This window comes from Balaenoptera ricei, chromosome 20 (assembly GCF_028023285.1).
Source record: "Balaenoptera ricei isolate mBalRic1 chromosome 20, mBalRic1.hap2, whole genome shotgun sequence".
In the NCBI taxonomy this organism is placed as follows: Eukaryota; Metazoa; Chordata; class Mammalia; order Artiodactyla; family Balaenopteridae; genus Balaenoptera; species Balaenoptera ricei.
Genome location: NC_082658.1, coordinates 55,293,419 through 55,304,717, shown reverse-complemented (window position 1 = coordinate 55,304,717; position 11,299 = coordinate 55,293,419). Strand labels below are relative to the sequence as shown.

The window sequence follows — 11,299 nt, the reverse complement described above, 5'->3', positions numbered from 1 at the left end:
GGCCTTGTAAAGACACAGAATAGTTTATCTGCATAGAAACTACAACTTCCATCAGGCACTACTTGAACGGAACCGGAAAGGATGTGGCGGCGTGGCCCCAACGCCCTGGTAGTTTTGAAGACAAACTACAACTCCCAGGATAGCCGCGAGATCTCTGCAGAGCGAAAGGATGGACTGAACTCTGACTGGAGGCCGGGCTGGTCCGGAACCACCCCGACAGCCTCCAGAAAGGGGCGTGGTTATAATTTAGGGGCGTGGCCTTGCAGGCAGCAGGAAGAAGTTACCTGTTGAATCTTCCTATCCATTCTCTTCCCAGCCTTTGTAGCTACCCCTAAGAGGGAAGCCGTAAACCACTAGCCTCTTCTGAAAAAGAGGTAAGGGGACGTAGACAAGGGGCAGCGAAGGAGGCTACTGCATTCCTTAGGAGGGGCCAAACAGCTACTTTCTACCTGCTGAGTCAGGTGAACCGTTCCATGGGGGCGGGGACCAGCATATGAGAAAAGGGCAAGGACGGAGGAGGTGTTTATTTGTTCCCTTTCAAGACTAAATTTAGGGCCCTTCGTCTGCAGACCCATTGGCGGACTGTGCCTTGGGAACCCTCTTGGCCTCTGGAAGAGAAAAGAACGGGGGCCAGTTTTCCGCAGCAAAAGGAACGGCCCGTCTGGGCTTCCTCCCGTCTGTGTATTTCCTAGCCCCAAAACGACAGAGCCATATGGCTTCCGCGGTCTGGGGGAGTGCTCCCTGGTGGGGCCCACCGCCCCCAGCCCCAGCCCGGCCGCTCACGGACATCGACTTCTGCTCTGGGGCGCAGCTGCAAGAACTAACCCAGCTGATCCAGGAGCTGGGTGTGCAGGAGAGCTGGAGTGAAGGTCCCAAGCCAGGACCAGATCTCCTCCAGGCCAAGGACTTTGTTTTCTCTTTGCTTGGTAAGTAACCCTCCCAGCCTTCGGGAACTTGCAGCTCTCAGCTCCGCCTCACCCCGCCCCGGCTCTGGATCACGCCTTTACGATCCCTTCTCTTTCCTTAGGTCTCGTTCACCGCCGGGACCTTCGCTTTCCTCCTCAGGCAGAGCTCTTGCTGCTTCGTGGCGGGATTCGCGAGGGCTCCCTGGATCTGGGGCCTGCGCCTCTAGGTCCCTACGCTCGGGGACCTCACTACGACGCCAGCTTCACCCTCCTGGTGCCCGTGCTTTCGCTAGATGGCACTGGGCAGGAGCTGCAACCGGACGTGGGATCCTGTTACGCATGGCTCTTCCTCCCAGAGCAAGTACGCGGAACCTCGGTCCGGGAGGCATGGCAGGATTGCCTAGGACCCCCAGTCCCAGGAGGACGTGATTCGATCCACCCAGCCCAAAGCAAACAAACTCCCAAGGATCCGCAAATCTCCGTGGACCAGCTGCACGGTGACGTCACTGAGCCTGAGGCACACGAGTCTTTGGAAAAATCACCTAGTAATGTTTCAGTGCCAGAATTGCCTCAACAAGACGTAACCGATGTTGACTTTTCCTCACCACTGAAAAAAACGAATGGTGACGTCACCAAAGCAGCCGACGTTAGCCCAGTGCCACAGCCGTCGGAGGCTCGGGAGGCATGGCCCACATTGTGCCCCGCCCAGGTGGCTGCCTGGTTCTTTGCTTCGCTGGCTGCGGTCGCTGAGTCCCTGTTTCCGGTCCCGGGTGCCCCGCGCTTGGTCCACGCAGCCCGCCACGCGGGGGTCACCACCATCCTCCTGGCTACGCCTGGGCCCCCGCGCCGCCTCCTGCTTTTCGACTTGATCCCCGTGGTGTCCGTGGCCGGCTGGCCCCAGGAGGCTCGGAGCCACTCGTGGGCCGGCCCGCTGGCCTCGGAGTCGTCTTCCTTCTACCTGGTGCCCGGCGGCGGCGGCACAGAGCGGCCGGGCGCCTCCGGATGGCAGCTCTGCTTCGCCCGCCAAGAGCTGGCGCTCAAGACGCGCATACCCGTTCCCCTGCTGCAAGCGCACGCGGCGGCCCAGGCGCTGCTGCGCCCGCTGGTGGCCGGGACTAGGGTCGCGGCGCCCTATCTCCTGCGGACGTTGCTGTACTGGGCGTGCGAGCGGCTGCCCGCGCTCTATCTGGCGCGACCCGAGAATGCGGGCGCCTGCTGCCTCGGGCTGCTGGATGAGCTGGGCCGGGTGCTCGAGGCCGGGACGCTGCCCCACTATTTTCTGAGTGGCCAAAAGCTCGGTGCGGGGGACGGCGCCGCTTCGCTGCTCGGGGCGTTGGCCCTGCTTCGCAGGGACCCTGCCCGCGCCCTGCGAGCCGCTGTGGAAGAGGCCAAGGCTGCACGCAAGGGGGGCGGCTTAGCCGGCGTGGGAGGCGGGGCCCATTAAAGACGCTGTTCCTACTAACCTGGAATGTGCTTCTGTTGGCCAGCGGGATGTGGAGGGGACTGCTCTCCCCTCACCTGGGAGACAGGCTGAGCGCCTTGGGCCCGAAGAACCCGTTCTAGAAGGCCTCCTCGCCGGTTCCTCCGCTTCCTCGCCGGTTCCTCCGCTTCCTCCCACCCTCCTCCCGCCGCATCCCTGGCACAGGTCGTTCCATTCTGGCCTCTCCACTTTCCAAATCTGTGGCCAGCACCCCTCCTGCTCCCGTGCAGCCTCTGGCATCCATCTCCCGCCAGTTCTTATGGTCTTTTCTCTTAGGAGTCAATAGGGATGGGGGTAACATATCTGCTGAAAAAACGTGTAAAGGAGAAAGGTATGGAGACCAGGGACTGACCAATTTGTCTCACACAAAAGCAGAGATATTAAGGAGGCCGGATTTCACCCCAGGCTAGACCTCACCACCACCGCTATCTCTTCAGTTATTCCCCCCACCTTCCTCATCCAGTTCTGTCCTCCATCCCGGGCAGTAGGGTCCCTTTCTCCATTCTCGGGGCATCTGCCATTCCATCTATCTAAGCCCAACCTCTCCCCCCATCCAGAGTTCCATTCAGTGGAGTCGCCTCCTTGTCCCTCCTCCTCTGAACCCCGAGACATGCGAGACATGTCCGCCGCCCCCCTCCCTCCATCCCTTTGGGCCCTTCCCCCCGCCTCCCCCCACCGCTACCAGCCACAACAACACACTCCCCAATCCCCACTCCACCACTCGGGTATAGGGGGAAGCTCGGGGAGGCCCCCCTCCCCGGCCCTCCCCGCCCACTCAGAAGGCAGGGAGGAGGACTTGGCGACAGGCTTTCGTCGTGTGGGGCTGTCACAGGTCGAGGAGCTTTAGGTGGACATGGGGTTCCTCGCCGGGATGTGTGCGCTTCTCCTGCGCGGAGTGGCCCGTTCTCTTCTCCGGACCTGGGCCTTTGAACAACTGGGGGCGTGTTTTTTCCCCTCCGTCGTCTGGACACCCGTCTTCGATGTGTGGAGACGTGGAAGTATTTTCCCACGTGGAGGTGTGCTTTCTCACGAGGGGGTGTGTTTTCCCATGTGCAGGGTGAGGTTTTTTTGCCGCCCTGGACACATGTTGGCTCCCTCAAAGAATTTCTGCGGGGATTTGTGCCCCAGAATCCTGTTCCCTCATGCCTTCTCCCACCTCCTCCCTCCTCCCACCCCCTGGAGACCCTGGAAGTGGTGTGTTCACAAACAGCGACCCTTGGCCACCGGACGACGCAGGGTGGTGCCTGGGAAGTAGCGAGGAAATCACAGCCCCCCTGCCCTGCCCCCAGCCGTCCCGCCCCGGCGAAGCATGTGTATCCCCCGTGGCACAAGTGAGGTGAAGCACGGTCTCCCCAGGCAGGGCTCGCCTTCCACAGATGACAGGCACACATTCCCTGCCGCGGGGAAGGGAGGAGATCCTGCATCCCTGTGCTGCCTGGGAACTTGTCTTCCCCTGGGTCCAGGATGCATTTCTGAGTGGAAACATGTTCTTGCATGTGGATGTATGTTTTCCCATGCAGCCGGCCCCTTTCTCTCCAGCACTTCCCTGCATCTTAGGGCCTCAGGCCCAGCACTTAACTTCTCACACAGCCGGTGTGAAAGGACTTCAAACTGACAGAAGCTGAGGGGGAGGGACAAACCCTGAGGAGATGAGCAGACCCTAAGCTCTGCCCTTCCTCCCCCTCGAGTTCGGGGGGTGGGGGGCTGCGTGGCACCTGCCACCTGCCACCCACAGAGGCCGTGCATGTTTGACCACAGCCCTCACCGCGGTCTGAGGGCAGCCCTTCTTCCCTCCGTCCTCAGACCGTCGCTCATCCGTGCCAAACGGGTGAGGTGGGTTTGAGGGGCGAAGACCCCCCGAAACGTGCCAAGGATTCCTCAGTCCTGGGCCAGGGCAGGTAGGATACAGGAGATGGGGAGGTGGCAGCTAAAGGGGTCCCACCTGCGTCCCTCTTCTCACCATGTCTCTTCCCTCCCTCTCTGCCCCTGTTTTCCCTCCCCCCTTCACTGTCCCCCTCTGAAGCCATCCCTTCCTGGTCTCAAACCAGCTTCTCCCCTCAGCTGCCCACCCCCTCCTTTGACCTGCCCCCTCGTCCCTGGGCCGCCAGGGCTGAAGGAAAGGAGCAGTGGAGGGGGGAGGGGAGGAGAGCAGGGGAGAAAGGCTTTCCCGGACAGGTTGGGGGAGAGAACGGGGTCAGCTGTACTGAGGAACAGATGGAGGGGGCAGTGGGGGATGGCGCTGGGGCAGACACCAGCAGGAAGAATTTGATTTGAAGGGATGTGTGTAAGGTGACTGCCCAAAGAGAAACGGTTTGGGCCTCTGGGGAAAGGAACAATGTCGGGAAGGGTTTCAAGGGACACCAGACGAGAAGGAGCCAATCCTTGTCTGCTGGCATTTTGTGGGTTCATTAGTGCCAAATTTGAATGGGGGGTGGAGTGCTGTCTTCCACTGACACCCAAATCCAGAATCCCTGGTCTTGGCTCCCCAGAACTTTGCCTCCTGACTGTCCCTTCTGCCCCCACCTCCACCCATGGAAACTTAGTTCTTTTCCCACCCCTTCCCCTGCCTGGTCTAGCTCCTTTCCAAACAGCCCTGCCCTCTAAATGCTAGGGACCTGGGCCCTGAACCCTGTAGACAGATGCCCCCCAAACTGGGGCATGGGAGGGGGGCTGGGGGACCCCATGATTCAGCCACGGACTCCAATGCCCAGCCCCTGTCCCCAGAACAACTCCTTGACAATCCCATGTCCCCACCCCAACCCTTCGCGGCTCTGTACACATTTTTAAACCTGGCAAAAGATGAAGAGAATATTGTAAATATAAAAGTTTAACTGTTGGTTTTGCCTGCTGTTATGTTGGGAGGTAGGGGTGGGGCTCTAAAGAAACAAACCTTGGAGAAGGGACTCTGCCAGTGAGGGAGGAGGAGGGGGTCCGAGCCCACAGCCCTTTCCAGTGAACAGCTCTGAGGTCAGAGAGAAAGGGGGAGTGGGTGCTGGGGTGAGGTGGTCATTGGTAATGGGGTTGTTTGGGGAGTTAAGATCAGGACCAGTGTCTGTGCAGAGGTCAGAGCCTGGCGTAGAGGACCAGGCAGGGGCTGATGGGGACAGACACCGAACAGGCCAGAGGGCCTATGGGCTGGTGCAGGTGGCTGGCTACAGGAGAGACACGCAAGGTGAAGGGTTTGGCCTCTGCTAAGCCCTGGCCCAGGCTGGAGGGTCAAACACAGGCCCAGGACTCTCCCTCTTGGCACATTGTGAGGGAGAGCCCCACATCATTGTGACCCGCTTACCCCCAGGAGCCTCTGGGACAGGAAGGCGGCTGGTGGCACTGTGGGCACAGTGGGCTGGGAGTCTAGGGGCTCCGGTGGCCCTAGGGACTCCCATGGCCATGGCTGAGCGGCCCCGGCCCGAGTGGGCCTCGTGTCACAGCCCCAGCACCAACAACTGCCAGGACCTGGGCAACTCCATCCTGTTGCTACTGGGCCTCATCATCTGCGTTCACATTGGCATCAATACGGTGACACTGGTCAGGGTGGGGCCGGGTGGGAGGGTGCTGGCAGGATGGCTGGGGGGCAGGCCAGGTGGCTGGGGCCTGCCTGGGGTCACTGTGTCCTCCCCCACCTAGGTCTGGCGCAGACTCCGTGGCTTCTTACACCACGTGTTTCGTGTTATTTGTGAGAAAGGTAAGTGGAGGATGGGGAGGTTGGGGAATAGGAAAGGCAGAAACCAGGTGTTGTAGCCCTGACCCTAAGCGGGCCCCTTCCCCTCCCGCTCCCCCCGCTCAGACCCCATAACTACGCAGCTTCTCTTCCTGCACGCTGCCTCTCCATCCCTGGAGGAGCCAGGCTCCCCACCAGCCTCTCACCTGTCCCCGATCCACAGAAGCTTCTAAGTTATGCTCACCTGGGAAGCAGACCCAGCCCCCGAAGCAGAGCGCCCCTGCAGTCCGCCTTCGGTGCACCATGGACCCTGTGAAAATGGCTGTGTCCCCCCCACCCACTCGCCGCCGTCGCCGTCGAGACTCTTCAGCACGCCGCGCCCACCGCCCTATAGCCTGGACCACTGACACTGACAGCGACGACGAGAAGCCCCCACGTCAGCAGACAACAATCTGCTCCCACAACTGGGATTGCCCCAGGGACTGGGAAGGCCTTCAGTCCACCCAGGGGTTCTGGACTCCCTGGGCCCAGGATGCTGTGGAGCCGCCTACCCAGACCATCCGCTTCCAGCAAACTGTAGAGGGAAGGCCGCTCAAAAGAGAGATGCAGTCAGAGCTGGGCCTAGAGGCCTACGTGTACCCTGTGAACCCCCCGCCCCACAGCCCTCAGGCCCTGAGCCACAAGAACAGTGGAGGGGGGCCCCAGGCAGAACAGGAGCAGTGCTCGCCAGCCCAGCCACCCATCCTGGGCCCGGCCCACGTCCCAGACATCCCCCGGCGCCACTCCTCAGGGCGCGTAGCCTATAATGCCAGAGACGTGCGGCGGTGGCTGCGGGAGCTGACCAGGGAGTTGGAGGCCCTGTCCCACTGTTACCCCCCGGTCTCTGGATCCAGCACGGCTGAGGGGACGGGAAAGGCCTGGGTATACCGTTCCCTGACAGAGAGGTGACTGGGAGAAGAATAAAAAGAAGAGAGGAGGTGGTTTGTGGTGGTGTGGGGGGTGCCAGGGCCCACACAGCACCCAGAAGCCTGGTTGCTAAGGAAATGATCTCCCTGGCAACAGGGCCTAGAGAGCCCTGAGGACCCTCATCAACCTCTTGGCCTCACCAGGCCCTGTCCTCAGCCCTTTCCCAGGCCCTTCTTGGTTCCAAGGCTCCCACCTGCCTCTACTCTGTTCTTTAGTGCCCAGGGAAGCCCCCCAAATCCCATTCCAGATCCCCAGGCAGTACTGCACTTGAGTGGAGACCCTCATCCCCATGGCCTCAGTCTCTCAGAGGTCCGGCTCCTACCAGAGCCCAGGTTTAGGCTGCAACTACAGGTGAGGTGTGGTCCCTCTGAAGCCCTGGTTTCTTTGGGGAGGGATGGCTGAGAGTGAGGGTACCCAGGCCCTCACAGTTCCCCAGTCAGAACCCGAAGCTCCTGTACACTCAAGAAGGCTTGGAGCGGAGGATAAAATATTGAGGACACTCGCAAGGGCTGCCTCCACACAGCCCTCTGTGACCTCACTCCTCTGATTAGCACTTCCATGTCACAAATGAGGAGACTGAGGCTCAGAGACGCCAAGTGACTTATTCATGGTCACACGGACACCAAGGATCAACTTCATGGCCTCAGACACTCCGTCCCCCTGCTCCCACAAGTAGATTCCCATTGCTACTGAGTCAGCCTGGCCCATCAGAGTCTCTTCCCACCTTCCTCAGTTTCCCATGTAAACTCATCAGAATATTGCATCCACTGGACAGCAGGGAAACCCAGGCCCTACCTACTTCTAGACGGTTGGGATCACACACACGCACACAACTTGGGAACAAGGAGCCAGGTCGAAGGGACTAGACGTCACCTTCCATACCAGATGGGTTCCTGGAATGTGAACAGATAGGCCTTTTATGAATCACCCTGCTTCTCTGTTCATTTTCATTTGACTAACGTTATTGATCATTTTAAGCTGATTCCATTAAGTGGGTCTATATTGAGCACCTGCTATGTGTTTGGAGTCTTGATGGAAAATGCCCACTGGCTGTTTCTATTTCTTTCTTTCTTTTTTTTCTTTTTGGCCATGCAGTGTGGTTTGCAGGATCTTAGTTCGCCAACCAGGGATTGAACCGGGGCCCTCAGCAATGAAAGCACGGAGTCCTAATCACTGGACCTCCCGGGAACTCCCTGTTCCTCTATATCTGTTGAGATGTTCATTGTGCAAACAAAATGACTTGAGGTTCCCCCGGTACCACTTTCACAGACCCCAGCAATGAACCCGGTTTATAATAGTAGATTCCTTTTGTCATATCAACAATTACATCTATTTTGTGCTTTGTGACTTTCATGTGGTTTTCTTAAGACAGCAGCTAACCGTTTTTCAACTCGGAGGGTTGGCTCAGTGGGAGGACAGTTGGTTAGGAAGGAGAGAAACCATGGTTGGGGTTGGTCTCTGGCAAAGGTGGCAAACCCTTGCTCTGAAGTGAAGGGGCCAGTGGGCTCAGTGACCACCAACACCTAAGGCTGCAACCCCTGGCCAGGAAGGGGTGGGTACAGTGGGTGCTAGAGGGGTTATGACTGGGAAATGGGCAGGACAAGGAGGGGATGGTGCAGTGGGGCGACCCCAGAGGGGACTCTTACTGTCACTCATCCATCTAGTCACCCTTGCTGCTGGCCCCAAGCAGGCGTCGGTGGGGAATCCCAACAGGCTACATAAGCTGCCATAATGTCTCGAACAATGAAATGGAGGAAATCCTTTATGCATGATTCAGTCCCTATGAAGACTGTCTCTCATCTGTAACAACCATGTTTGCAAATCAAGTTAAGCATGGCCCCATGGAGACAGAAGGACAGACTGAACTCTGGGGACTAAGCTCCATGGAGTGGGAGCCGAGGGCAGAGATGGCCACATAAAGGGCCAGCTGAGTGGATGAAAGATTGGCCACCTCTGCATTGTGACTCCCTGCTACGTGCCTCATTATGACCATGCTCCCTCACCTGTTGGTGGGTGACCCCAGGTCCTGGCATGAGTGCAGTGTGGGTAAGGGCCGGTGGGGGGGGGGCGGCCCAGGTGGCCCTAGGAGCCCCCACCATGGAAAACCAGCTCTGGTATGACAACCTGGGGTGCTGCCATCAATACCAAGAAAGTACCCAGAATGTGGAGGACTTCCTACTCCTGCTGCTGGGCCTTGTCATTCTTGTCAACATTGGGATCAACATGGCAGCTATGGTCAGCGATGGTTGGGGACCACCAGTAGGGGTGAAGAGGGCTGAGGGTGGGAACCAGCTGCAGCCTGCACCTCCGTCTGCAGGAACGGTCTTGGCTGGGACGGGGGTGAGGGTAGAGAGCCTGGCCTTCATTTTCACACACCTCCCCCCAGATATGGCATGGGCTCCAGAATGCCTTAGACAAGACCATCTATTGGATTAATCAGAAAAGTAAGTACGGAAGACAGGTAGGGGGCACCCCGCCCCCGCCATTCCCAGGGCCCTAGAAACCCAGGCCCCCAGGTTCCCAACCCTGAACTCTTCTGACAGTTGCCCTGCCCTCACGGACTCTCGCCTCCCCCAGATGAAATCTCGCAGGCTTGTGAAAGTTCCCCCAAATATCCTCCAGCCAAGGCCCGAGACGTCCACATCCACTGCACCCTGGACCCTGTGGAAGTGAAAATGGCCCGGCCCACTTGCTACTCCTCGTCCTCCTACCATCATCTCCACAACCGTAGCCGCAGCTGCAGCCGCCGCCCCTGCAGCCACCAGCGGAGACCGAAGAACCGCAGACAATTCCCCTACAGCCGCTCAGTCTTCCATAGGCTGCCTCGCAGCCACAGGATGTCACAGCTGCGGCTGATGCGCTCCTTCGATCGGGAGGACCCGGACTCCTACCTGGAGGAGGGGGATGACCTTTCCTTCCCACAACCCAAGCACCCGCGGGGGTGCTGGGGAGGGCTCTACCAGCGGATGGGCCTGCCCTCCAACGTGGGCCTCTGGGGCCGCCAGGGTGGGATCCTGGCCAGCCTGCCACCACCCTGTCTCTACCTGTCGCCCGAGCCGCGCCGCATGCCCAAGCGTGTGGAGGCCAAGTCCGAGCTAAGGCTGCAGTCCCTCGGGGCTCCCTGCTCACCATCCCGCATCTGGGGCAACGTGGAGGCTGACCAGTGGCCCTCGTCTCCACCACCCCCCCGACGGCTGCCCCCTAACCCCTCGTGGGTCCCTGGGGGGCACAGCACTTACCCCTCAAGGGGCCAGCTCCCGTATGACTCCTGGAATCAGCGGCGGCGTGGTCTGGAAGGCTCTGAGCCTCCATCCGCTCTGGAGCCTCGGGGCTGCCGGCCCGAAGCCCGGCAGCGCAACTCCCCCCAGGCCCACAGACGGAGCCTCCCCAGCAGTGCTCACAGCCAGCCCAACGGCAGCCCGCACCCCTCCACGGAACACTTGAACTATTCCCGGGATGCCCACGAGGTACGGCGCCGGGCGGCCGAATGGGCCGAGATGCTGCCCGTGCGGCGCCCTCTGACCGCCTCCGCCTCCCTCACGGTGCTGGCCGAGGCCTCGTACCGGCGGGCCCCGGCTCCCAGCTCAGCCCTGCTCGTCCGCTCCTCCCAGCCCCTGCCCGACGTCCAGGCTACCGAGCACCTTCCGCCCCGGCCCACCTTCATGCCACTCAGCCGGGACCCGGGGGGCAATGCCAGCTACCAGGTGTATGACAGCCTGGAGCTGAAGCGGCAAGTGCAGGAGAGCCGAGCGCGGGCCAACTCGCTGCCGCCTTCCACCTCGGCCTCGAGGCCCCCTCTGCACGGGCGCCAGACTGGGAAAATGAACTGACCAGCAGCAAACGGGGGCGGGGGCGGGGGCGGGGGGCGGCAGGGCATGGAGAGAGGAATAAAGAGCGCCAGAGTCCAGGAAACATTGGTGGTCTGTGGCTTGGAAGCGCCACTCCTTCTGCCAGCCTGGGTCCCTGCCCTTGGCTTCCTGCAATAAGAAGCCAGTGTCCTCTTCTTGGCCTGAGGGTCCCCTTGGTTTAGTGGCCACAGTCCTGCCAGCAAGCCCCTCCTGGTCCTATACCATGCACTAAGGAGATCTGCAGCTGCAGACTCCAAACCACTGGTCTCTAGGCACCTCCTCTGTGTCTCAGCTGTCCCTGTCCCCAGAGAGCCTCATACAAGAAGCTGCTTCCAAACTGGGAGGTTCCACATCTGGGCAGGTCCAGCTCCACGCCCAGTGAAGGGCATGAAGAAGGCTGAGGCTCTGGACTCCAGCCAGGCCTTCCCCAGGGCTCTGAGGC

At 60.2% G+C, this 11,299-nt stretch overlaps 3 protein-coding genes across 3 annotated transcripts; all 3 read left to right on the top strand.

Moving 5' to 3' along the window:
* LOC132355730 (transmembrane protein 102-like) lies at positions 1-2,367 on the top strand. The gene is made up of 3 exons (XM_059908226.1): positions 1-374; positions 570-926; positions 1,028-2,367. Exons 2-3 carry the CDS (start codon positions 713-715, stop codon positions 2,347-2,349), a joined length of 1,536 nt encoding a protein of 511 aa, XP_059764209.1. The 5' UTR covers positions 1-374; positions 570-712; the 3' UTR covers positions 2,350-2,367.
* A 3,399-nt stretch (positions 2,368-5,766) lies between these two features.
* LOC132355269 (spermatid maturation protein 1-like) lies at positions 5,767-6,991 on the top strand. The gene is made up of 3 exons (XM_059907515.1): positions 5,767-5,910; positions 6,010-6,067; positions 6,267-6,991. The coding sequence occupies exons 1-3, from the start codon at positions 5,767-5,769 to the stop codon at positions 6,989-6,991; spliced, it is 927 nt and encodes a 308-aa protein (XP_059763498.1).
* Positions 6,992-9,106: 2,115 nt separating this feature from the next.
* LOC132356158 (uncharacterized protein SPEM2-like) lies at positions 9,107-10,839 on the top strand. Its single transcript, XM_059908980.1, has 3 exons — positions 9,107-9,244; positions 9,396-9,453; positions 9,587-10,839. The coding sequence occupies exons 1-3, from the start codon at positions 9,107-9,109 to the stop codon at positions 10,837-10,839; spliced, it is 1,449 nt and encodes a 482-aa protein (XP_059764963.1).
* The last annotated feature ends 460 nt before the right edge of the window (positions 10,840-11,299 follow it).